This window comes from Triticum urartu, chromosome 3A, assembly GCF_056163025.1.
Source record: "Triticum urartu cultivar PI428250 chromosome 3A, HENAU_Tu73, whole genome shotgun sequence".
In the NCBI taxonomy this organism is placed as follows: Eukaryota; Viridiplantae; Streptophyta; class Magnoliopsida; order Poales; family Poaceae; genus Triticum; species Triticum urartu.
The window spans coordinates 50,624,523-50,650,954 of NC_141875.1; the positions used below are offsets into that span (position 1 = coordinate 50,624,523).

At 44.6% G+C, this 26,432-nt stretch overlaps 4 protein-coding genes across 7 annotated transcripts; 2 read left to right on the forward strand and 2 right to left on the reverse strand.

Moving 5' to 3' along the window:
- Positions 1-253: 253 nt before the first annotated feature.
- Positions 254-1,589, forward strand: LOC125542735 (F-box protein At1g30790). Its single transcript, XM_048705908.2, is given in 1 exon segment — positions 254-1,589. A coding segment is annotated over 1 exon segment (1,230 nt). The 5' UTR covers positions 254-262; the 3' UTR covers positions 1,493-1,589.
- Positions 1,590-10,218: 8,629 nt separating this feature from the next.
- LOC125542736 (translocon-associated protein beta (TRAPB) family protein) lies at positions 10,219-12,512 on the reverse strand. 2 transcript variants are annotated; one of them, XM_048705909.2, is made up of 6 exons: positions 12,226-12,512; positions 11,259-11,357; positions 11,050-11,158; positions 10,836-10,907; positions 10,703-10,708; positions 10,219-10,617 (listed from the first exon to the last, which is right to left on the reverse strand). In XM_048705909.2, the coding sequence occupies exons 1-6, from the start codon at positions 12,399-12,401 to the stop codon at positions 10,498-10,500; spliced, it is 582 nt and encodes a 193-aa protein (XP_048561866.1). In that variant the 5' UTR covers positions 12,402-12,512; the 3' UTR covers positions 10,219-10,497. The 2 variants fall into 2 exon arrangements, with proteins under 2 accessions (XP_048561866.1, XP_087402398.1); XM_087546272.1 differs by having other exon boundaries at positions 10,703-10,907.
- Positions 12,513-14,130: 1,618 nt separating this feature from the next.
- LOC125542738 (uncharacterized) lies at positions 14,131-16,276 on the forward strand. Of its 2 annotated transcripts, none has more exons than XM_048705914.2 (2): positions 14,131-15,167; positions 15,328-16,276. In XM_048705914.2, the coding sequence occupies exons 1-2, from the start codon at positions 14,376-14,378 to the stop codon at positions 15,361-15,363; spliced, it is 828 nt and encodes a 275-aa protein (XP_048561871.2). In that variant the 5' UTR covers positions 14,131-14,375; the 3' UTR covers positions 15,364-16,276. The 2 variants fall into 2 exon arrangements, with proteins under 2 accessions (XP_048561871.2, XP_048561870.2); XM_048705913.2 differs by having other exon boundaries at positions 14,136-15,198.
- LOC125542737 (protein trichome birefringence-like 14) lies at positions 16,147-20,890 on the reverse strand. Of its 2 annotated transcripts, none has more exons than XM_048705912.2 (5): positions 20,603-20,890; positions 18,396-18,609; positions 18,128-18,292; positions 17,330-17,525; positions 16,147-17,208 (listed from the first exon to the last, which is right to left on the reverse strand). In XM_048705912.2, exons 2-5 carry the CDS (start codon positions 18,547-18,549, stop codon positions 16,377-16,379), a joined length of 1,347 nt encoding a protein of 448 aa, XP_048561869.2. In that variant the 5' UTR covers positions 18,550-18,609; positions 20,603-20,890; the 3' UTR covers positions 16,147-16,376. The 2 variants fall into 2 exon arrangements, with proteins under 2 accessions (XP_048561869.2, XP_048561867.2); XM_048705910.2 differs by having other exon boundaries at positions 18,128-18,310.
- Between the last annotated feature and the right edge of the window lie 5,542 nt (positions 20,891-26,432).

The following is a 26,432-nucleotide window of genomic DNA, read 5'->3' on the forward strand; positions in this document are numbered from 1 at the left end:
GATAAGGAGAGTAGCTGGACGCTACTGCCGGCACCCTGGCCAGTGCTTTGGAATAACATTCAGATGATTAATAGAGTACTAGTAATAAGTAGAGTATGCCTTTCGTGTTTCTGCGTAATTGTAGGTCTTATACAGACAACGAAATAGACCAACTGTTGTAAGTAGGAGCACCACCTCTAAACTATCGCAATGCCCATGGAGGCGGTTTTTCCTCTTGGGCGCTAAAGCTCGCCGTTTCTTTCTTTTCAGTTGACAGAGCACGATGCCGGACAGGAGCGGCGCGACCCTGTTTGAGGACCTGCCTGCGGAGATGATCGACAAGATACTCACTCAGTTGCCGTCCAAGGATCTCGGCCGCTGTCGTGCCGTCAGCACGTCGTTGCACAGTGCCACCTCCACGTCTGAATTCATGCTCGAACACCACCGCTGCCAGCCGTCACGTCCCATCATCGACGGAAGACCACGGCCCAGCGGCCTTGTCGTCTTCCGTGACGCTGGCGCCCCTCAACAGCTCTGGACCTTCGTCTGGGACCCCGAAATCTCTTCGAAGGAACTCCTCCACGGTGCCTGTGATGGCTTCCTCATCGTCTCCCGAGGACTCCGATTTTACATCTGCAACCCAGCCATCAGCAAGCATGTTCCCCTACCGCTTCCTCAGGTTGGACCAGAGAACTACAACTCTGTGATCGGTTTCTACCGGCACGATCCCACTGGAGAGTACAGGGTGCTCTGGGTCTCGCACTCACAGCCAGGGTCACAATCTAAACCCAGTTTATACATCATTACAGTGGGATCCAACAAGCCAAGGCAGGTCAGAGTGAGAATGCCAGCAGTTTTGCCACCTTCCGCGGAACAGAAATTACTAAATGATCTGCGCTCTTGGTCCTATTATGCACCATCAGTCCACCATTGTGGCGGCCTGCACTGGTGTCCTTATGGCGCCAGCGACATTTGGGCCTGCGGTGCAGACATTATTGTGTTTGACACACAAGCCGAGACATTCCGGTGCATCCGCAGTCCCGCCCAGTCGTGCCCTAATAGGAAGTTGTTCCACATGGGGACCCTTGCTTTATAGGGCGCCAGCTCGACACGTAGTTTTACCATTATGGATGTCTAGGTGATGCAGGATTACAAGGCTCAAATATGGGCTTTCAAGTACCGGATTGACCTATCAATGGTGGAGGCATCACGGCAGCTCTATTTAACTACTTTGAAAAAGAAAAAGATAAGGCAAACACCACTTGATTCAACGGTTGAAGAGTTCAATGATATGACTGTGCTCAACGAGCGTGAGCTGCTGATCAAGTTTAATAAGAAACATGTGCTACACTGGGACATTGATGGCAAGTTCCTAGGTATTGTGAACATTGGAAAGAGTCAATGTTGTATGGCGCTTACTCAGTGCCGCCTCCAAGAGAGCGTTATTCCAATTCCATCCCACGGGATGCAAGGAGAAGATGAGGAACCTCCATTCTCCACACAGCATGTCTGAATGTTCAAGACTCTTGTTTGCTTTGCCCTTTGGATTCAGAGGGTGTCTTCTGTTTCTGCTAGCACTAGTGCAGAACCGGGCAATAGCACCGGTTCGTAAGGCCCTTTAGTGCCGGTTTAGGAACCGGCACTAAAGCCCCCCCCCCCCTTTAGTACCGGTTCAGCACGAACCGGTGCTAAAGGGGATCCACGTGGCACGAGCCAGCTCCGGGGGCCAGGAGCCCTTTAGTACCGGTTGGTAACACCAACCGGTACTAAATGGTTGTGGGTTTTGTTTTATTTTGTATTTTTCAATTAAATTTGTGTTATCAATTTAATTTAGGATTGTTTTACGTTATAATGAGTTGTAGTCGTCATCATCATCATCATCATCGCATATTAATAAATAAATAAACTCTAGCTAGCTAAAAATCATCATAGTCGTCTAATTACCACTATTTAATCATCATGGTCACTACCGCTAGCTATCTAATCATCATCAACGCTGGCTAGCTTAAAGAGGAAACATTCACTTTGTAACAGAAGCAAAGATATCATCAAGTTCAACATAATCATCACCAACATCGAAGTTCAGGACACGGACATGAGACAAGTACTAATTAAGAGCATGAACTAGTAGCTACTGATCCTGCTGCTCCCTCTCAGGTAGAATAACATAGAACATGTATAGCTCTCCTGATTCATCATACTGGAGCATGCAGATGAATCTGTCTCCTAATCTTGGGTTGCGCTTCTCCTTCCTGCCCCCTAGTACTTCTCTGCGATCGTTAACAATTTTGCTCCAATCTTTCACTATTAAGCATTCTTCGCTTTCAGAAATCCTGAATGCACTCATATGCAATGTAGGAAATCTTGGTCGTAAGCTAACCATTGACATGCGACCTTTTGTCTCGATCCACTGAGGCACAACTGTCATCGGAAGTCCCTGTTGAAGAACATCGTATAGTAATTAATATACTAAGCAATGAAAGTTTAGCTTCAAAAATAATGTATGCAAAAGATGCACTAATTAAGGACAAATATTTAAAATCTTACCATCTTTCGATTATAGATGTGACCGTAGTTCAATACGATCACCATTGGTCGGACGTTTTGAGTACTAACATTTCTAAGTTCAGAAAAAAATTTGTCTTGACAGTATTAAGATCCTCAAGCCATGAAACATAATGACTTATCTCCTCGCAGTTTAGTTGAGCCCCGGGGCAGTAGTAGGTCCTGTCTACCAAGCGTCGGACATGTTTGCTTGAACCGAAATAAGCTGACAATACAAATTAGTTGTCAACTATTTTTGAATAAACTGTATGAAAGACATAAACATATGCATGCATGGTTGAGAAAAACTCACCAAATGGTAGAACTGGAGGCGTTTGCACATCGACCCAGATGTCTATATTACCTTCAATATCATCTTCCGGACGAATATCAAAAGTGATAACCATATCAGGCTCAAATGCATAAGCCTTGCATAGTGATTGCCAAGTTTTGCATTCAAAATGGGTGTATGTGTCTCCATTATATAATTTGACGTTGAAAGTATACCCATGCTCCGTCTTCAAGTAAACTCTCTTTACCTCCATATCATCTATAGCACTAAAACCTATCTTATCCAAGACAAAAATTCTTGCATGACAGGGGATGCGCTAGTAGAATAGTGAAAAATTAAAATTATAAGTTGAAGCAAATGAAGCATAAGTTTTGCATTGAAATAATAATTGACAAAGTGATTTACTCTATCAACTTCGAATGTCTCATCCAGCTTGATGCTGAAGCGCCTACCATCAACAAGGAAATTTTGGTCACACAGGCCGCGCTGGTCTTCACAGTGTTCGCACATAATGAAATCTTTTTCGTCGTCAGATGACATTTCCTATGTTTATATAGGTGAAACATTAAACACCTATATCTAGCCAAATATATATTCATCTAACATTTGACATTAATATATCTAACTATATTCATCTGTAACAATTGACATTACTACATATTTAACTTTTCTATCGAATTCATCTAACATTCGACATTAATGTAACATTTATATAAACTAAAAATATATAAAAAATTAAATAAACAGAAAAAATCATTAACAAATAATATTTTAATTAGATCATCAAATCTCAGATACCTAAATTTTCTTACTAAAAATAAATTAGTTATATTAATTATTCAACTAGTTCAAATCTCATATACCTAAATAAACTAGTTCGACAATTTTCTTACTAAAAATAAACTAGTTATATTAATTATTCAACTAGTTCAAATCTCATATACCTAATTAATATCTAGCTATATTCATCTCTAACAATTGACATTAATATATATTTAACTTTTCTATCTAATTCATCTAACATTCGACATTAATCTAATATTCGATCATCTAATTAACTTTTCTAAAAAACAGAAAACAGAAAATGTGTGTGTGTATGTGTGTGTGTGTATATATGTAAAAAAATGTGTGTGTGTATGTGTGTGTATGTATGTGTGTGTATGTGTGTGTATGTGTGTGTGTGTGTATATGTAAAAAAATGTGTGTGTGTGTATGTGTGTGTATGTATGTGTGTATACTGCAGTGCCGCCCCGTACGCCGCCGCCCCGTACGTACGGAGCGGGGGCGGTGGCGTACGTACGGGCCGGTGCGCGCGGCGCGGGTGCGAGAGAGACGTACGGCCGCGGCGGCGTTCGGGGCGGCAGCGCGAGACGACGACGACGACGGGCGGCGGCGGGGACAGCGACGATGACGACGGACAACAGGCGACGGGCGGCGACGACGGGATCGAGCGGCGCGCGCGGCGATGTCTCGCGAGAGGTTGGAGACGAAGTGGGGAGATGAAACTGAAATTTTCGTAAGTGCTATATATATAGGATGGGCTTTAGTACCGGTTCGTGGCTCCAACCGGTACTAAAGGCCTATTTTCGCCAGGCCAAGCGGCAGGAAACGAAGGCTTTTAGTACTGGTTGGAGCCACCAACCGGAACTAAAGGGGGGGGGGGGCTTTAGTACCGGTTGGAGCCACCAACCGGTACTAAAGGCCTTGCGCTGCCACCCCGAAGTTTAGTCCCACCTCGCCCGGCGAAGGGCAGCCGCACTGGTTTATAAACCCAGCCGCGGTACCTCTTTTATTTATATAGTTTTTTCTTTTCTGCATTATTTATTTTCTTCTATTTATTTTTGAGTAATTTTTTTGTATAGTTTTTTTATTTTCTGCATTATTTATTTTCTTCTATTTATTTTCTTCTGGAAATTGAATGTTGCATACTGAACAATTAGGTAAATGACCGAAAAACAACAAATGATGTCAGAACATGTTGAAAATTGATGACATCGCTTTAAATGCTGGATACTGAACACAAAAGAAGTCCGGAGTTCAAATAAGTTTAAAAAACATTGAAGTGGCCATGTAACAGATGAAGTGCGTCCAGTTTTTGCCGTGACCCTCTCTACTCTTTCGCGCATGCTATGCGGGTGATATGATGATACCATGCCAAGTTTCAACATTTTCAGGATTCATTTTGTAGTGATTTTCAATTTCACGGTCATTTAGCTCTCTAAACAATTAGGTAAATGACCGAAAAACAACAAATGATGTCAGAATATGTTGGAAATTGATGACGTCGCTTTAAATGCTGCATACTGAACACAAAAGAAGTCCGAAGTTCAAATAAGTTTAAAAAACATTGAAGTGGCCATGTAACAGATGAGTAGTTCTCGTCCAAAACCCTGATACTCGGAAAGAGTATGTCCAGTTTCGATCCAACGACTCACATGAGCTAGGAAGAAACACACCCTTGATCCAACGACTCGCAAGAGCTAGAAAGAAACACATGATCCGTGTGATTCTTCCTGATTGGTGGGATGCACATTAGTACCCACTCTGGGCTTCGGTGGAAGTTGTAGAGGGGCTAGGGTTTCGCCATAGAGGGGCTCCGGAGCATCGGGATGGCACGAAAAGCTAGGAGTTGGCATACCATGTGTTTAAAAGTGCTCTTAGGGTGGTACATGCCAAATATTCACTCACTCCTTGTGTAGGGTCTTCACCGGCATCGATTCCTCGCTCCGAGTCTAAGTACTTATAGGCTGAAAGTACCATAACCGACGAACATGAGGGAATCTTGTGTAGAGGTGGTTCATGCCATTGTTTTGGGACTTCCTAGGAACCACCCTAACAAAACCAAGCAAAGAGTTGCACATTAGTACCCACTCCGGACTCCGAAACCCTGATACTCGGAAAGAGTTTGTCCAATTTGTACACGAAGTGCGTCCAATTTTTGCCGTGACCCTCTCTACTCTTTCGCGCATGCTATGCGGGTGATATGATGATACCATGCCAAGTTTCAACATTTTCAGGATTCATTTTGTAGTGATTTTCAATTTCACGGTCATTTAGCTCTCTAAACAATTAGGTAAATGACCGAAAAACAACAAATGATGTCAGAACATGTTAGAAATTGATGACGTCGCTTTAAATGCTGCATACTGAACACAAAAGAAGTCCGGAGTTTAAATAAGTTATTAAAAATAAAAAAGAGGTGCAATGCTGGTTAATTTGCTTCAAGCCATTCGGAATAGTGTAGACTGCACTGCACATAGCTCAGTGCAATCTATGCTATTCCGCAAGGCTTGAAGCTAATCAACATGTAGGTGAGCATTGCAACTCTTTGTCATTGTCTGTGCACTCACGGCTTATAAATCGCTCATACTGTCTCTCTCTTAGCGAGGTGGGACTAAAAACAGCTTGCCATAACCTCATTAGTACCGGTTCGTGGTACGAACCGGCACTAAATGGTGATGGTGGGGCCATAGCCTGACCGCAGGCTGACACAGCCTCTTTAGTACCGGTTCGTGTCATGAACCGGTAGTAAAGGTTCGCCACGAACCGGTACTATTGATCGCCACCACGAACCGGCACTAATGTACACATTAGTGCCGGCTCTAATTCAAACCGGCACTAATGTGCTTCACGTTTGACCCTTTTTCTACTAGTGTAGTACTACCAGTAGAATATGTCAGTTTGGATGGTCGCCATAGCTCTTACTTATAATGATGTGTTGAACGTCTTGTTAATGTTCTGAAATATGGGGTATTGATCTATGATATTAAAACTTTATTATTGTTCCTCTCCGCCTCTCAAATTTACTCTATTTTTGGGATGGTTCAGATGCACTCTCTTGGGCCATGCTCTTTGAGCGAAGAAATTTTTAGCCGTTGAAATGTTATTCTGTGTCTCTTCCATTGGCTGTTGAGAAGAGATCATTGTTCCAATTCTTTGTCATGAGATTCAAGAAGAAGACGAGGGAGTCTTCCTTCTCGACATGGTATGTCTGAATGGTCAAGACTCTTGGTCCGGCATGCCTTTGGATTGACAACATATCTTTTGTTCTCAGCTCTTCTTACTTATTAGTACTACCACATGAACATTTTATTTTGGATGGTTACGCTCACACCTGGGATCTCATCATTTGGTGCTTGCTTATTATCATGTATTGGTCATCTTGTTAATGTTCTGAACTGTGGAGTACCAATCTATGACATTAGAACTTTGTTAATGTTCCTCCTCGCCTCCGAAAGTTCACTTTAATTTCAGCATGCTTACGATGCACGAATGGTCTTCAAGCAAAGGCATTTCAAATTTTTGAAATGTTATTCTGGTGTCTTCCATAGGCTGTTTCTTCGGTCTCTGCTTCCTGGTGTGTAATTTGGTCGTAACTTGTAAGTTTCACTAGGCGGCACCTACTCTTTGTGTGAAACATACTGCGTCGGGTATACTTTTTGTGGCTGTTTGTAGTGGGTTTTAGGTATTTTGGTTATAAACGAGTTGAACTATGTGCTCTCCTGGAGCAAGGTAAATTTGACTTTCAGCTCCCATTGTTAAGAAGCAAGAATGTACTCTAACTGTTCTGATGAGAGATTCGTTCTTGCTTGTGTTATTTTTTGAGTGAATGCCAGAGTGTCTGACAGTGACATAGTCTGGCATTTCATTAGATGTTAGTTATTGTGTTTCTAGTTCTTAAAATTGCCTGTTTGCTCCTGCTTCATGCACAAGAGAAGCGTGGCGCAGATGTCGTCGACGTGCACTAGCGGCACCGATCCCAGGATCCTCGGCAGCGAGAAGTAGGGATCTTTCTTGGTCACCGGCGCCACCGCGCTCTCCACTGTCTCTCAGACCTGGCCGAGGACCGTGTCACCCGCGACGAGGCTGCAGGGCAGCGTGACCACCTCGAACGCAGGGCTCTCGCCGTCGTTGTAGCGCAGAAGCTCCTTCTCTGACAGGAGCTTTGCCTCTATGTGCCTCTGCAGATGGTCCACTCAACACTGTCACTCTGATGATGTGTTGTCATGCAGGGCGAGCACCAAGATTGCCATTTTGCATTTGAGGTTCAGAATTGAGGCCCGGCCTCTGGCCTTTTACTTGGTGTTGTAAAACTTGGGGCCTGCCCCGCTGGTTATATCTATAAAGATTCAGGTGGGGAAGTTCTTTGTGAGACCATCCTAACAGCAACACAGGTATTTCCTGTGCACTTTATCTTCACTTTTGCGCACACATGAACAACTTCACGGTTGGTCATCCTCAAATTACCTCAGGGTAAGCACGCTTATTATGGAAATTCTTTGGAGATGAGCTTCCAGGAAAGAAAAATTGTGCATTTTGTTTATACAAGTAGTCTATCATTCCTATTAAGCAATGATATTACAATACCCCCCCCCCCCCCCACACACACACACAAGGATTCGGCGACCCAGCGGGAACATTCCCTCTTGGCACACATTTGTACGTGCAGTGTCGACAGATGTGCCATGACTTGTGGTATGGCGTGCCACACGCGCCATACACCTCATGTGCACACACATGACCCGCACATGTCTGTTTAACCGTGAGGGTCATCTTTGATACCATTCTGTAACGCTTTAGCCATAGTCATCGGTTCTAGATCATCATGCCTAGCTACCACCTAGGATCTAAATTGGACCCATATACCAACATTGGTCTTTCCTGCACACCTTTTCCTCATTCGTGCACAATTACAAGCAATTTCTGACCACGCTTAACATGGAGGTTCTTAGGAGGCAAGCCACCGGAAAAGATGGTGCACCTTACTTATATGAGTAGTCTATCATTCTATTAAGCCGGGATGCCACATATCTTGACTTGCATGTTGGTGTTCCAGACATGAATGAGATTGTCTTTGCATATTGGCCTTCTTCAGGCGGATCTAGGGAATGTCGACAAACTGAACCCAGACCACATGTGGGTAAGACCTAGCTCGTACCTCGAAACCTAGTGGAGGAAGAGCCGCCAGCGGCGGTAGGGGGAATGGGGCGGCGACAGGTGAAGAGGCGTGGGTGGGTGTCGACGGTAGGCCTAGGGCACATGTGTGTGGGTCCTTTGGGTGCAGGTTGGTATGTCAGGGAAGAGGGGTTGGATGAGTCAAATAAAAAAAAATCAAGAATACGCACGAGTGTGTGTATCATCTATTAAAGAGAGAATGGGCTAGAAAGCCATTTCAAACTCCACACAAGGATTACCAACGTGTCAAGGACGCGCTCACCAACATGGTGTTAGTATGAAGTATTACATAACAAGATGCCCACTCAACGCATCTAGAAAGGATACACACAGATTGTCCCTGAAGAGGCCGACAGATACCCAAGCAGTCCCCTCATTTTTCATGTCGGAGATCGTCTTCATGGCCGAGGGGGTTGCACCATCGAGTACCGCAACATTGCAGTGTTTCTAGATCTCTCAGAAAACCATTGTTACGATGGATCTGATATTGCATCATTCTGTCTCAGGTGCAACTTTGGAAGTACACCAATTGAGTAAGTTGTCATTAGTCGTAGGTTTCCAATCGGACTTGCCCCAAGCGGACAGGGTAGCATACTAGCATGCCATACCTGGTCATGACACATGTGATGAGTAAGTGATTGATCTCTTGTTCCTGATCGTATATTGGGCACAAAGCTTGGTGTGGTAGTCCACAACGCGCAAATCTGTCGGAGGTCCAATAGCGATTTCGCGTGGCTAACCAGGTTCGTGGGCAGAAGTGGTACCCGTCATGGAATTCACATGAAAAGTCACGTGCTCGGCTACCTGCGGAATTCACATGGAAGTCAGCTGTGGAAGACTTGACCTTCATCAAGCCCTTCCACAATGGTGAGTCAGTAGGCTTCACATCAACTTGCGATATCGTTTTCGAATGCAGGTATTTGTTGTGCAATAATTTGTGCCAAACACCTTCCTCATTGAGTATCTTATGAAGTCATTTGTTGAGTAAACACTTGTTTCTGATTTCAAGGTTTTTAATGCCTAAGCCTGCATTGACATTCAACAAGTAGATGGTTCATTATCTTGTGATACTATGATGTGATTGCTTTCCAGACTGTTTTTATTTGACAATTACACGAAAAAAAATGTTGATTTACTACTACTCTGTTTTCAAATCCCTGCATTAGTAGTTTTTACATGCATTATTCGATCGTGTGCAAACATTGCACTGCTGCTTTGACTTGTAAATTTCACTTGTCAAAATTTCAGGCATATGTTTTGATTCACCGTGAAAACAGAGTGTACAACAAAAACACATCAAACCTACAATTTGTTCACTACGGTCAGCTAAATTCTTCTTGCTATTTGCTCCAACAAGTTGCTATAATCCTACTGACTCTGTTTACATTTGGAATATCTAATTTTTTAGAAATTCTGATTTTATGGTTTCATTTGGAGCGACAACCATATGATACCAGGGGCTAAGATTGGATGCACAACCACATTGGTCCTCCACACAGTACAGAATCAAAAGTGTTTCTAAGTTTCACCAAATCTACTCCTCCAGGTTAAGTCGCTGACAACACAAAACGGAAATTAACCAAAATTATAGTGTCAATTTTGCTGCTAGTCGCTCCATTACATTACAGTCCATGGGGGTGTTGTAACCTCAGACTCTTTTCCTCGGCTATCAAGGGTCTCTCCAGGCAAACGGCCAGCTACCAAAACGGTGAACCATGGATGATAGATCAGCGCCTCTTTTTGCCAGACTTTGAGCCGGCAGATTTCGATGGGCTCGCGACCAGGTAGATGAACCCCAGAACGAAGGAAACAACGGACACCAGTGCTCCATACTTCGCAACAAGTTTCTGCACATGGACAGTCTCTTAGAATCTCACACCAGGGAATATCATGGCAGCTTATTTCGATGGAGAAGAAATGAAATGAAATTACCTTAGCCTGAACAGCACATGAGAGCAAATCCAGAGATATCCAGAGCAAGGGTATCAGCCCCACAAAATAGCATGGAAAAAATTAGAATCACCAAGGAGATATTACCAGAATGAAAATGCACATGATCACTTACCCATTCAAACTTCTTCACTGGAGGTCTTTCAGCAAGAATGTCCAGGGGGAGGATGGGAGTTGAGTAGGCCTCCTACAGCGTACAAAATTATGAGTTTAGCAGGAGGCGTTGACACTGGTGAATTAATGAGCAAACAAGGCGATCTCGCAAACAAGCGAATGTATATCATTTGAGACACTAGTGAATAATATACGGAACGGGTAGAGGATCATACCTGAAGTGCAGCCTTTGTGGCAACACGGTACTTGATAACAGCAGGTGAAGCTTGGAACCTGCCCTGTGTTTTGCTCTCCAATACAAACGCGTGCGAAGCAGTGGCACCACTAAAAGTGCAAATGATAAAAGTTCAGTTTACTATAACACCATAATGGAGTGGAGTCACCAAAAGCAGAGAGATGCATTACAAAATGGAAATGCACTCACGGTTCAAGCCTTTCCAAAGTCTTTGAGACCTCTCCAGAGACAAGTTCAAATGCTTCCTTTGGCCACGAGTCATCATTAATGGCCACATCATATGCAGTTCTGCACAAAAATAACAATACCTTATTAGACTATGCAAAATACATGGATACTCACTGGCCATCATATTATACAAATAGGTAAGTTGAACAAGAAAAAGGAATCAAACTTTTGTCCATGGAAATAGGATGTGCACTTTGAGGAGCAAACAAGATATTGCAATAACTCAGTTTTGAGAACATCAAGGAAACCCATCTGGTAAGTTTTAAAACTTTACTGTACATGATGCAAACATCTAACAAGCTAGAACCAATCTATCTGGAAAAGTGCTTGGCACATATACGAGTTCTAACCAGCAAGAGCAGTAAAACCATGAGATTACAACATACATCAAAATAAGAAGGATAAGCTTCTATTCTAGTCTAGGTAATCAAACGAGAACATTTTATGACATCTCATACTGATGACTATTAAACACCACATAGATGCTTCAACTTTCCCAAGTGTAAACCCTGGTGTTACTATTGACAGATTTGCTCAATAACAATGGGACGCCTGAAGCTCTTGTAAAAGCTCACAAATTGGCTGCGGCTACTCTACCTTGCTAGCTGGTTGCCTAGACAAATTAAATCAGGCGCGTGGTCAAGCAACAAAACGACGGATCGGGTCACCATTTTGTACGGATAATAATCTATAAACGCTAGATCTAGCAGTTACTAGTCAGGATCCACGAGATGGTGCCGGAATTCCACCGCCAAATTGTGAACTGAAGGAGCTAAAACCACAATTAACTGAGCCGATCCCCTCGGCTGCCGGCCAAGGCCGCCGCAGATCCCGTCGATCTGGCGGAGAGAGCAGGCCCCATCGCCGTCGCGAAGTGAGGAGGAACACAGGATAGCAGGCAGGTAGGATGGGACGTCGGAGTACTCACGCGGATCCCTGGTTGTAGAGGTCGAGGGAGACGGCGAGGCGCTCGACGCCGGGCTTGGGGCGGGAGAGGGCCACCTTCTTGTGCGCGACGAGGAAGGGCGCGTCGGCGGCGAAGGTGCAGGAGAGGGCGGCGAGGAGGACGGCGGCGCAGAGGAGGAGCGAGCGGGTCGTCGCCATGGTGGTGGACCTGGCTAGGGTTCCGGCGGATCGGATCGGATCGGATCTCGTGCCTCTCGCCCAGCTGGATGGAAGAAGAAGACGACTCTGGGTATGGTATGGACTGGGACGGATGGGCTCTGCATACTAGTAGCCCAGCCCAGGGGTGGTGCCTGGCAAGTGAGGCTGCACATGGGACCCGCCGTACACAAACAAACAAAAGTGCATGTATGGATAAAACTGAACTTTTCTTTTTGCAATTGTTTGTTGGTACTGTAGCTTATAATGCTTTTAATAGTGTTTTTTTAGTTGCTTTTAATATTATTATCTTAGTTTCTTTTATTTATTTTTTTAGGAATGCCATTTTGGCGAGCTTTAGTAGTTACATAACACTTACATTCACCAATTACATAGCAACGATAAAACTCAGTGGTTCATCGACCCAAACATCTGATTGAGGATCACACACCTTAGCTAGAGTATGAACTAGTAACCCTAAGGCAGAAACCATAAGGTACTTTCATGAAAAAGAAGCTCGTACGCAAATGTCGTCAGAGATTGGAGCATTCACAGTTGCCGAAAATCCATTGTCCTTCAAAGTATTTGATTGATGACCTCCTTGCAATCCAATCGAATGGATAGCCTTTGGCAATCCATCGACAAGATAGGGACCATCGAGCACTGACGAAGTTTTCCACGATGGTTGCAATGTTCAAAGCCAGCTCCGGTATGTGTTTGCTAACAACAATAAATTTGCCCCAGTCATCTCGGATTACGTCTCTCGCCCCGCTACCGCTATCCGGATCAAATCTAACATCCATATTTGGGGTGACAAAGCCCTCCGTTACTTCGATCCATTTGCTCTTTCTTTTTTTTTATATGTGGCTCTCACAAAATTCGCTACTAAGCACCTAGATAGAGAATAGAGATAACCACATATGGTATGAACTAAACTTTTTCACCATCAACTCTTTGTCACCTCATTGGTCAAGTGCACCATACATAGTGAGGATAACTTCTCGCAGGTAGATGGTCTCACAACCGGTCTTGATAAATTACATGTAATCAAGAATTTCATTGTTAGTACAATTGCACTTCTCTCAGACCAATGTCCCCTCCAGATCTCCCAGGCTTCCACGCATTGAAACCATGCAAAACACTTACACGCTGAAATTTTGATATTCGCTTGAAGTCTGCATAGCTCATCCCATTTGAACTCAAGTTTGCCGCCCCTGATTCTTCCTACCGACTTAAACGATTCCTACTCCATATGATACGTACAGCGAACACAGAACATACCCTTCTTGACGAAACGCCATGTGACAAAGCCCGCCATGCTATTCAGGCTCGTGAAAATGTGGTGCACATTAATAGGCCAAAATATCGACCGCAACAACTATTCATCAGTTGTTCATATCTGTATCTGACCTTTTGGTGTTAATACTTTGCCAGTAGGGCTTTATGGGATCCAATAATACATACTTTCTCCGTTCGGAAATATTTGTCTTCAAAATGGATAAGAAGGGATGTATCTAGACGTATTTTAGTTCGAGATACATCTCTTTTTATCCATTTTGATGACAAGTATTTTTGGACGGAGGGAGTATTTTGGTATTATCTCTGTTTAGGAGTATTGTGGTTGTTGATCATTTTTTCTACCCCCTTCGTTCTTTCTTATCAGACGTTGCAGACAGCTGACATTGAACTATTTTGAACGCTGTCTGAAATGTCTACAACGTCTTATAAAAGTGAACAGAGGGAGTACAAAAGATCAAACTATACATCATTAATTTGAGTTCACACAAAAGTTATAAATCTTCTTTTCTGAGACGGGCCCTTCGTTATCGATTGGCATAATCTGCTCCTCCAGATCACGTCACATGGGAATGTGCCATCCATTGCGGACTAGACTACTAAAAACGCCTCCATTCCCTTCCCGTAGCTGCTAGCTAAGCGCTCTACGACTACGAGCCTGTTAACACAATTGTCAACGCCATGGCGCGCCAATGCCTCTTCCTCCTCCTCGTCGCCGTGACTGTGATGGCGTTCGGGGTGGCCGGCGCCTCCAAGGACGTCACGGGGGGCTACCTCCTGTACGACTGCGACCCGGATCCACGGCGGCCCGCCAAAGGCACCGCGTTCGGCGCCAGCCTGAGGCCGCTCCTCGCCGCCCTCCCGTCAGCCGCTGCGCCGACGGGCTTCGCCTTCCTCCATTCCGGCAGGGCCGGCCGGAGCAACGGCACGGCGTTCGCCCGAGCCCTCTGCTTCGGCGAGTCCCCCGCACGGGGGGACTGCCGCGAGTGCCTGGCCACCGCGGTCGAGAGGATCGGCTTCTGCGACGGCAGCCGGCGCGCGGCCTTCTGGAACGACGGCTGCTTCCTGGCCTACTCCGACACCAACGCCTCCGTCTCCGCGCCCGCCGACGAGCGGCGCTGGATGAGCTTCCTGACCCACGACCCCGTCGTCTACCCCAGGTTCTATGACGCGGAGACGCTGGTGGGCCTGGCGCGGTCCCTGCTGCCCCGCGCGGCGGCGAACGGCTCGGGGGTGCCGGGGCGCATGCTGGCCGCGGCGAGCGCCGCCCTCCGGGCGAACGGCACCGTCCGCGCGGTGGCGCAGTGCGCCCCGTGGAACGTCACGGCGGCGGAGTGCGCCCTGTGCCTGGCGAAGTCGGTGCGGGACGTGCCCGGCCCCGGCGGCCTGTTCGGCGTGTTCGAGGGCGTCCGGTCTGGCGTGGCCTCGGTGCACCGGTACGACTGCAACCTGCGGTTCGAGATATCCGCTCCGGTGAGGCCCGTGGGGAAAGGAGCGAGGATCCGTGAGTTCGTCACATTTTCTCTCTTGCAAATTACTTCCTGATGTCAAAAACGTTCTTGTATGATGGGACGTAGGGAGTAATTAATATACTTAAATGCATATATTCAGTCGTGCATGCGTGTGGATGCAGGGAAGAAGATTCGAGATAACCTTCTTGTCGTCATAGTTGGTGCCGTCGTGATCGTGGTCGCCGTCGTCGCCGGAGCAGCTTTTCTCCTTGTGAGGCGAAAGAAGAAGATGAGGAAGGGGGCACAAGCTGGCGTGTCTCCTCCAACACCTAGCTAGGTAGGGGCAACAGGCCGGCCGGCTCCAAGTTAGCATTCCCTGTGTTCACAAATACTCCCTCTGTTTCAAAATAAATGACTCAATTTTGTATTATAATTAGTACAAAGTTGAGTCATTTATTTTGAAACGGAGGAAGTACTCCTCTGTGCATTTATGTAAGACGTTTTAGAGATTTGTTTTTCTGAACCGATGTATATAGACGCGTTTTAGTGTGGTTATTCATTCAGGGATCACATTCTCGAGAATGGATCGACTACTACACTTTCTGACTCCTCGTTGATCATGTATAGTGGAGTACAATGCAAGTTCTTACATGTAGCTTTGATGATTGTAATGGTCATAATGTTAGGCAGCATTAGGGGGAGTGTTGAGAATCAATTAAACATGATCTATTTGGGATTAAACCCTGCACATGGCAACCACAACGTCAGTTGCTACTTTCACACGTTCCTTTCTCTGGTTTGTGTTTCGGAACTACTCCTCCGGGGACTTGTATAGATAGGTGCGCGTCATGGACATAAACATTATGCCGCGCAAAAGAAAAGATACAAAGAAATAATTTTCCTTTTTTCCCCTGAAGAAGTTCAAAAGAACTGTAAGATTTGAGTGGACTAGGACAAAAGATAATTTTGACAGGCCAAATCCGCTGTTATTTTGACAGCAGTGATCTAAACACTCTTATATTTCTTTCCGGAGGGGGTAGGAAATAAGTGGCATGAGTACAACAAGTTACATTACAGAAAGAACCCCTTGCTGCTTGCCTCCTGCTGTCTCCATGTATCACCCCCCCCCCCCCCCCCACCACCACCATAGAAGCTCTGCAGTAAATACCAGCAATAATCACCGTATACATATCGTAACAATTAGCTCATTTTCCATCCAACTACATACAGACTATAACAACTGCGCCGCGAGGATCTCGTTCCACGTGTCCGGCACACCGGGGAGGCACCAGTGCAGGCAGTCCTGGATCCCCTGTGTGGCCTTGATGCTGTACCGCGAAATGTGCCCTTCGTCCCTCAGGCGCGACAGAGCAGTGACATCCAGCAGCCTGACCCTGGTTCCCATCACCGCGCCCTCGGCATCGGTGTCCTCAGAGCGGTTCAGGGAGATGCCGCTGCCCTTGGCCAGAGGGCTCGTGCTGTCGCAGCGGCCGCCGGTGTCCCAGTCCCCGTTGAAGAAATGCCGGGGCGAGATGGATCGGTAGAAGGCCTTCAGGTGGGGGTGGCGGGGGAGCTGCGCGTCCAGCCACTTGACGACACTGTGGATGGTGAAGTTCTTGGCCTTCCAGATGGCGGCGATGTTCTTGTTGCGGTTCGGGGATCCGCCGACGTACATCTCCCACTTGTTTGCCCTTAGCTTGCCCCGGTTCCAGTGGTGGCCAGTGTTGAGGACCAGAACGTGGATCCTGTGGAGGTTGTCCCGCACAAAAGCAGGTGGGCGGTCGAGGTGCATGGCGTAGCTGGTGGCTGGATCTGATGGATTCAGAGGCTCCAGATCACATAGCGTCGACGACCAATGGTATAGAATGGTCGTGTTGGTGCTCGGGAACCGGTAAGCCCAGCCATCTGGTCTTTTTGCGCCTGGTGCTAAGACAAACCCGTACTCCGCACCGACATCTTCCACGTCTGCCCGCTCTTCTCCGGCAGTAGCCATACACATCATGGACTGAAACATCTGCCTCCCTAAAGAATCGCCCACATAAGCAATGGTTTTGCCCTGCATTCTGAAATATAACCAAATTAGTATTTTTTCCCCTTAATGAGTCAAGAGATAATAATAATAAGGCCAAGGGTGCAGTATATTATCATCCCCACATTCATATCGGACATGCTATGGACACGTACCTCATCAAGAACTGAGAGGCCTCAAACTCTGGCATATCACAAGCTTCAGGTTGCCATCTAAATTGTTCGTAATCAAAATCAGTGCGCTGAGTCAATCTGCAGGACCAGCTCTCAGAAAGCCACTGTTTACAGCCAAAACCAGAGTAGAGTGGTCTGCGCTTGTCAGGAACCCATCTTCCATTTCTGTGGTTACATTCTGAAGATAGATGAAGCAAACACGAGATAGAAATATTAGGACCAGATAACCAAAAATCCATCTCTGCACCCGTGCTCATCTGCACCCACGCTGACGAAAAAAATCAAAACAAATACTAGGAAAATTCAAAAAATTCCAATTTTTTTTGTGTGGTAGACAATTTGTTGCGTGAGACCCGTTCCGAATTTCAAGTCATTTGGATATATGAGCAGCTCTCAGCAAAAAAGACAAATTGGGGGTCTGTAAAAATATTTACTGTTCATGTACTGTTTTGACCCGATTTGTCTTTTTTGCTGAGAGCTGCTCAGATGTCTAAATGACTTAAAATTTGGAGCGGGTCTCACGCATCAAATTTTCTACCACACAAAAAATTGGAATTTTTTGAATTCGTTTTGTATTCTTTACGATTTTTTTCTAACCAGGTGCAGATGAGCCTGGGCACCGAAACGCCCTACTCCCAGATAACCCCTGACTAACTTATGTACAACATGGTAATTCAGTATTCTAGGCATAACCAGAAGGTGACGCTGAAGAAATGCATAGTAGCATTCTCAAGAAAGAATCCATGGTTCCTCCTACGGTCATAGAAGATAAGTAATTACCTTTCGACTTAGAAGGTGATGCCCCCTGTTCACCTCCCACATTAGCAGGAACACCGACAAGTGGCACTGGTGGTGGTGCGCCGGTAACTTGCTTTCCTACTTTAACTACTGGCTGTGGCAATGAATCTACACTTGGGAAGTCTTCATCTGAAGATGTACGCTGATCTACAAACTTTGAGTTAGCTACAGAAATTCAAAGAAAAATGAGAATAAAGATAAGCATAATGCAAAAAAAGAAAGAGAAGTATGTCTATATGCTTAAAATGACCTGGATGAGACACAACCAATGAATCTGGGTGGATATCTTCAGTATTGTAGTATGTTCCTTCCTCCCATTTCCAGAGAATAAACATTATGAAGAAAGCAAGAAGGACGAGCTTAAGCTGCTTGCACCGCAGTCCATTTATGCTCCTCAATCTCATCCTTTATTGATGTTTAGGAAAATTCCATGTAAAAGTAGGACAGTTTATGATTGTAGAAACCTGTTGGCGTGTAAGAAAAAAGGTAAAATTAAGTAAGTGATATTATATCTCGTAGTATATAACATTTTGGGAAATGATTTAAATTTATAAGTGCCGTGCAACCGAAAGATTAACAGTAACACGACCAGTTGTTGTACTCATCATTTTAGTTGTTATTAATATATCAATCATCAATATTTGAAAAAAGGCTCTCAAGTCTGTCCCCTGACCTGTTAAGTACAAAATCATATTCTAAGTCTGTTAAAAAATATATGGAGAAATGCTATAACCAGGAACCTTCTTGATCAAGTGGATGAAGGTATGACTTCACATTGGGGGCATGATCACAACTCGAAACACTTGTCAAGGTTTCCATTAAGGTATAAGCCTCAGTCCTTGTTACATACACAAAAATTCAATTGCAAGCACATCGTACGTTTTCCCCTAAAAAAGCACATCGTACGTGACACATATATGGACTGAAGCATCTACCAGAATAAAGAAACAGCACAAATTAGCAGATCAAACCATTGGAGTGAAACATATTTGGACTGAAACATCTACCAGAACAAACAAACAATTTTGTCCCAATATATTAAGACAACCAACATTATGAGCACATAGCAGAAGATCAAGCCATTCTCAAGTATAAATGCAACAAAACAACCCACACCAGCTACAAATTATTCAACAAGCAATAAAAGTAGCCTCATCTCACAAAAACCATCAAGTGATTAATTGCTCTAAATATATCTTATCTTAGGGCAATGCAAAGTGGAAGAACTAAATTGAACAAGGCACACTCGCCTTCATGCCCGAAGCCTACTTGACACAATTTATATTAAAGGAGATTAAGGTGATGCAAATTTAGCCTGCTCCTAGAAATAACTAGCTACCATCATGGTTGCTAGCTATTGAACCTTCAACTATATACATATACCAACACTCTCACCAACTTGTCTGCGGTTTCATATCCTAATGTAGTTAATTTCTAATATATCCAAGATTGGAGGGCAAATTGAGCCAAGGTTTTTAGACTAATAAATGCACAACTATACATTAAATGAAAAGATGCTCAAGTGTCAAAGAAAAGCATATTATAACTACAGGTGATGCAGAAGCGCAGGTACTGACTGACAACTATACATGAGAAAAACTCAAGTATGATACACTTCCCTAGCTACTTAATGAGAACACCATTTGCCATGATCTGCACAGAAGGTTGTGGACAAATCCAGGTCTAACACTGAAGTAAGCGAAAGGGGGAAGTTCAAAGTTTCAGAAATGAAGTGTGAGACTAAATCTAGATGTACTGATGCCCTATATACTTGCATACATTGCCATCGATAATTAATTTTCCTTGTCACTGTGATTACCCAAACATGCAGAGATGTCAGGGCAACAGAGCAGCGAGGTATCATGCATACCAACACAGTAATACTGCAGATATGTTAGACCAAAAGATGTCAACGCAGATAAGACAAACAGAGCAGCGAGGTAGACTACACCAACACTAACTAGGCGACATAATTACTTAGGACTGTATGTAGCTTAGGAATTAGTTATCAACGCTAATTAATGCAGAGCATCCGGGCCTGTGCCTTGTGAATTAGTTATCCAGGCTAATGCAGATAAGACAAACTAGCACCCAACAGCAACAATACAATCTCGAGAGATTCAAGCAAGCATAACAGCTATTGGCCTAGGAAGCATCGAAGAATCTATCTATGCATCTGAAATACTATAAAATGTAAGGTTGTAACTACCACCAGGTGCTCATCGTCGTCCGCACTACAAGCATATGCCTAGCCCTTTGGTAGAGATCTGAAGAAACCAGTGTTAAATGCTGGATCGTATCCATCGTTAATCGCCTCTGGAACTGATGTGAATTTTTCCAGGGGAAGGTGGTTGCGCATGGCTAATTTGCCTCCAGAAATGACCGTGATCATTCGAGCTTTCGATTAATTATGTTTAACGGAAGGATTGCGGCCAGATAATCCATGGGAGGGGTTACCTCGGAGGCGGATCCGCGCGGAGAAGATGGGGGACAAGCGGCGGGGAAGGGGCAGCGGCGCCGCTCTCCTCGCGTGCGGCGGGGAGGAGCGGCGGGGGCGGCACGAGATGGGGAGGCGCCCGCGACGGAGGGGGTCAGGGCGGTCAGACCAGCGCCGCGGAAATCCCTCGGCCGGAGGCTGGGCGGCGTCGGCGGCGAGACGTTGAGGGTAAGGTAGGGAAGGGATGGAGGACGCGTGAGGTCGAACGAATCTGAGAAGAAATGGGGACACTAGCACCAGTCCACGTTCTTCTTTTGGCTTTTTAGCAACGGAGATACCAATTTTAGACCTGTAATCTTTTGTAAGGGGAATTTTAAGCACTTGCTTTCTTTTCCACAGAGAGAAAGAGAAACACTTGTGTTGAACAAACCTTGTATTGTGGGGTGTACTGTCGGGGAAAAGTAAGGCATCTTCAATGCTGATCCGTAAATTTGCTTTGGCATCCGTCTGAGAAAAGGAACTAGTTCGCGGACACTGATGTGGGAGCCAGCCAACCAACACTGCCAGGTCTTAAATTTTTTTTAAAGCCCACACACTTAAATAGTCGCATATATAGTCTAGAATAGTTCAAATATTCAAATGCAACAGTAGTTTAAATTAAATAAGTTTAAATATTACACTTAAATATTGTTGTCCCCTTTAACCGTCTACAGATACCCAATCAACTCTTACTTCAGTTGCTCGTGAGTTGCTCAATGCCGAATTTGTTAATGCATTTGAACAAACTCTTTAAATGTGGCGAATTCTGATTAGGAAGTTCGATAGGATAACAGTGTTCTCAAATTGAAGACTTGCGGCATCATCGTCACCCTCATTATCCACGATCATGTTGTGTATGATCACACAACAGGTCATCACCTTCCACATGGTCTCCACAGCCCATTGTTTAGATGGTCCACTGATAACTGCAAAACCTGCCTGCAGAACTTCAAATACCCTCTCAACATCCTTTCTAGCCGTTTTCTTGTCTTTGGGCAAAGTGAAACTTTTTCTGGCCAACTGGGTTGGAGATGGTGTTGACAAAGGTAGCTCACGGAGGATAGATACCGTCAACCAGATAGTAACTCATGTCGTACTCATTCCCATTGACAGTATAGTGGCAAGGAAGACCTTTTCCTCCAGTCACCCTAGCAAACAATGATGATCGCTGCAACACATTGATGTCATTGTGAGGCCCGGGCATGCCAAAAAATGTGCCAAATCCAAAGATCATGTGATGTAACTACTACAGAAATGATGGCGGGCTTCTTAACATGACCTTGATATTGCTTTTGCAAAGCTTTTGGGCAGTTCTTTCATTTCCAATGCATGCAGTCAAGTGATCCGACCAAACATAGCCACCCTTTTGCTTTCAAGATTTCCAAGAGCCTCTCGCTGTCTGCCACAGTTGGTTATCTCAGGTATTGAGGTCCAAACACAGAGACCACGACAGTTGCAAACCTAACCATGGCATCTACGGATGTGCTCTCAGACATTCGTAGGTACTCGTCCCACGAATCAGCAACCGTGCCATATGCAAGTATCCGCAGTGCGGCCGTGCACTTCTGGTAACCCGGAGAACCCAATCCTTCCCATGACGTGTGTACTGTCCGGACTCCTGAAAGCCCTCTAGTTTGTGTCGGGTTTGCCAAAATAGTGCGTCCAAACCGGTCGTCGGGCCGATACAGGGCCGCGTTGGATGGCACAGCACGTCGGTTTGAGGGTCGACTTTAAGATGCCCTTACATTGGAGTATTGTCATCATTACTTTGTTTGAAGCATGGCCTTGGAGTTCAAGACTTGTGTTAGGAGCACGGGATCATTGGCGGTGTGGGTGATCAGGAGCAGGCAGCGATTTGGGAGCGTGGAGTCGTTGGTGCTGCATCCATTCAGGTATGGTCGCTTGATCGACGACGGTAAGTACCAGGAGCACCCTAAGGTGCGTCAGGCGAGTTATGTCAGTCATCCTCGTGGGATCAGAGTGGCATAGGATCGCTCTATCGGATGTATCGTTCCTCTCTGGTGTCTTCGAGGTTTCATGGATATGCTCGTGACAATCCGGACTAAGACAACGGTTTTTAGTGTGCACTCTGGTAGCGTCGAAGGCGCTCGATTCTTCGGCCGGTGTGTTGGGGGGTGTTGGTATTCCGGCGTTTTGTATGTATTGTGGTGCTTTAGGCCTAGTCTAGCTAAGTGATGTGTAGTTTTTTGTTCGGTTTTCCTCAATAAACCGAGCGGCCATTTTACATTTTTTTTTGTTTTGGGCATTCGTCTTATGCGATGCATTCTTCCTTTGAAGGTGTTCTTGTAATACCCATGTTTATTCAATGGATTTGGCAGTTCTCCTATCAACATGTTAAAAAATAGAGCGAAAAAATTCTGGATTACTATGAAAAATCCGGAGACAAAAAGGAGATATGAAAATGAAAACAAACATAAATGAAACTTCTTACAAGGAAATGGAATAAAAAAGAACAGTCAAAACTTCTTACTCCCTCCGTTTCAAAATAATTGAAGTTCTGAGATTGTCCTTAATCAAACTTCACTAACTTTGATCAAGACCTCATTAAGTTTGACCGAGTCTCAAGATATTAAATTTGTACTAAAGCCACGACACTTATTTTAGGACGGAGATATGTATTATAATTGATATCATAGATGTTAATTTTACTTCTTTTCTTAAGTGACAGCAGGTTTCTACAATCATAAGCTGTCCTAATAATACATGACTTGTTCCTAAACACCAATAAAGGATGAGATTGAGGAGCATAAATCTACTGCAGTGCAAGGAGCTTAAACTCGTCCTTCTTGTTTTCTTCATGTTGTTTATTATCTGGAAATGGGAGGAAGGAACATACTACTCCCTTCATTTCATAATGTAGGGCGTATAGATATTTTGAAAAGTCAAACTTTACAAAGTTTGATCAAGGTTATAGAGAAAACTATTTATATCTACAATACCAAATATATAAAATATGTTTGTAATTCGAGATGCAAATGTTTTTATCCACAAACTTAGTCAAAATTTGTGAGGTTTGACTTTTTTTAAAATATATATGCGCTACATTAGGGAACAGAGGGAGTACAATACTGAAAATATCCATCCAGATTCATTGGTTTTGACTCATCCAGGTCATTTTAAGCCTATAGACCTATTTATCTCTTCCGTTTTTTGAAGCATGCTTATCCTTTTTCTCATTTTTCTCAAATTTCTGTTGCTAACTCAAAGTTTGTAGATCAGCATACATCCTCAGATGAAGACTTCCCAAGTGTAGATTCATTGCCACGGTCAGTAGTTAAAGTAGAAAAGCAAGTTACCGGCGCACCACCACCACTGCCCGTTGTCGGTGTTCCTGCTAATGTGGGAGGTGAAAAGGGGGCATCACCTTCTGAGCCGAAAGGTAATTACTTATCTTCTACTATAACCGTAGGAGTAACCATGGATTCTTTCTTCAGAATGCCAGTATGCATTTCTTCAGCATCAACTTTTTGTTATGTCCAGTATAATGAGATTTGTGGTTGTAGATAAGTTAGCCATGGGTTATCTGGCCCTAATATTTCTATCTGATGTTTGCTTAACCTATGTTACAGAATGTAACCGCAGGAATGCAAGATGGGTTTCTGACAAGCACACACCACCATACTCTGGTTTTGGCTTGTTTTATGTTCTCTTCATACTATCTGACCTTGTGTGCTTACTATTTTTTCAGTCACCTTCCCAAACAGATAAAGCCAGCGAATACAAAGAGAATTCCACGACTGATGAAAGCATAAGAAAAAGTAATTAATTAATTAATTAACAGCGGAATTATTCTTACTCAATATTTAGAATATGTAACGAAATTGCTTCTCCTTTTTGTGCTATGTCAGCAAAGCATCCAAAGAGTTGTTTTATAAGGGCAAAGAAGATGAAGCAGTAACTTGGAAGAAGCAAATGGACGGTTGTTCTATAAGGGCAAAGAAGATGAAGCAGTAACTTGGAAGAAGCAAATGGACGGAAGTGAATGGGTCATATACAAAAACGCAGCCTAAGAAATAGTCCATGTACCCATGGAATGTACAAATTTGTTTGTAAATAACTGAAATAGAACTGTTCCTACAGCCGCTTGGTTTACTCCAGTATCTCAACCTACAGACAATATTATGATGTACAGGCACATCTCACTTGTCTCAGAAGATGGCTCGGCTGACCAGAGCTGGAAAACTGGGCAGTTTGCCACGTCTTATATAACCCGGACTCCTGGAGAGAACAACCACGCCTCATTCACATGACCTGAACGTAGGGTTCATTTGATCGTATCACACTGACACCAAACTTATGCAGTTTTGACTCATTTCTTTTTCACCTCAGTTCATGCAGATTTATGTTCGATAGATCATTCACACGCGATGCAGCATGGGGCATAGGGCAGATATCATACTGCACCTTCATGCGGAGTCACTCTAAGGACATGGTTTTTGTGCCGTATGAAGCTGCGGACATGCAGCGTTCCTTGGTTCTACACTGCGGCCTCCGCCTACAAGACCCAATTCCTGTTAAGTAATTAGGCATAATTTTCATGATTAATTCCAAAATATTAAACATGATGAAAACCGCTACTAACATGTGAATCTCAAGCATACTAGAAGCACTAAACAACATGAACAATAGCAGCACAACATCGCAATGATACTGGCAAACATGTTTAACCAACGAGATGGGACACTGCAATTATATCGATCGTTTGTAGATGAGGTAGCCGTTGGTGCAGCGATGTTGTTGATGGCGACGTTGGTGAAGACCGGGCGCAGAAGGCGACATTGTAGACGACGTCGAGCAAGATCGCCCGACCTGAACAGTAGGCGAGCCGTGATGAAGACAGCGAGCAGTCGCGCGCATGGCGCTTCCCAAAAACCTTATTCGCCCTCTCCCGTACAAGGTCACAAAGGCGAGTGGTTCTGGAGACCTGCTCTCCCGTTCGCCGGTGCACGCCGGCGCTCAGGATGGGGTGGACTACAGTGGCGGCGCAAGGAACGAGACGTGGCAAAACCTAGATTGGTTTTCTGTGTGTTGCGGCGCCCGCAACGTGTCTTTATATAGCGGTTTGGAAAACCCTAACGGGTGCAACATGGGAAGCCCACGTCGCACGTCCGAGTCGATTGCGGGAGCGACCCGAGAGGAGGAATGCGCGAGAGACTCTCTTATTCTCACTCACTTACAAGTGCTACAACACTCCACCTTATAAGGTGGTGTGCAACTCCTTCAACTTTCGGGGTGGGGCTAAACTTCGCACTCCCATCACTTGCTCACACACATGGCCTTTGAGATTTCAGAAATTGCTTATTGGGCTGCCCCATAAATGGGCCCAATATTCTAACAATCCCCCACCAGATCTCAAATGCCCATTTGAAGATTTGCCAATCCTCGCTACTTGTTTATATACCAGTGTTTCAGCAGAGACTGTTAAGTTGAACTTCCGCATAGAGCCTTAAGCTACATCTATTAGCAGCTTGAACAATGGACTATGCCTTGAATTGCAAGTTTTGTGCCAACAGACTTCACTCAAAGTCATAACCAGTACCTGGCTGCCAGTAGTCTACCCCGCGGGTGGAGCATATATGTCGTACTCCCCGGTCTCTTCATGAGTTTACTAGAGATCACCCAAATCTCATAGACTACGACGTTTATAGTCGGACTCATATAGGTGTGCTCTTTCAAGAATGCTCTGTAGGACAGCATCTTTGCTATCAATAGCCGTCATAAACACATTAAGGCATGTTGCCAACCTGCCTTACAACTCTTTGAGAGTTATGCATCTCCACTTAGAGAGGG

Bases quoted from the DNA above. Each gene is read 5' to 3' on its own strand.
- LOC125542736 (XM_087546272.1), bottom strand. From the start codon at position 12,401: ATGGCGACGACCCGCTCGCTCCTCCTCTGCGCCGCCGTCCTCCTCGCC. The intron at 11,159-11,258 runs GTGAGTGCATTT...TTGCACTTTTAG, and splicing joins ACTTTGGAAAGGCTTGAACC to TGGTGCCACTGCTTCGCACG. The intron at 10,908-11,049 runs GTATGATCCTCT...TGTACGCTGTAG, and splicing joins CCACAAAGGCTGCACTTCAG to GAGGCCTACTCAACTCCCAT.
- LOC125542738 (XM_048705913.2), top strand. From the start codon at position 14,376: ATGGCGCGCCAATGCCTCTTCCTCCTCCTCGTCGCCGTGACTGTGATG. The intron at 15,199-15,327 runs GTGAGTTCGTCA...GTGTGGATGCAG, and splicing joins GGGGAAAGGAGCGAGGATCC to GGAAGAAGATTCGAGATAAC.
- LOC125542737 (XM_048705910.2), bottom strand. From the start codon at position 18,549: ATGAGATTGAGGAGCATAAATGGACTGCGGTGCAAGCAGCTTAAGCTC. The intron at 18,311-18,395 runs GTCATTTTAAGC...GAATTTCTGTAG, and splicing joins ATTGGTTGTGTCTCATCCAG to CTAACTCAAAGTTTGTAGAT. The intron at 17,526-18,127 runs GTAATTACTTAT...ATCTATCTTCAG, and splicing joins ATCACCTTCTAAGTCGAAAG to AATGTAACCACAGAAATGGA.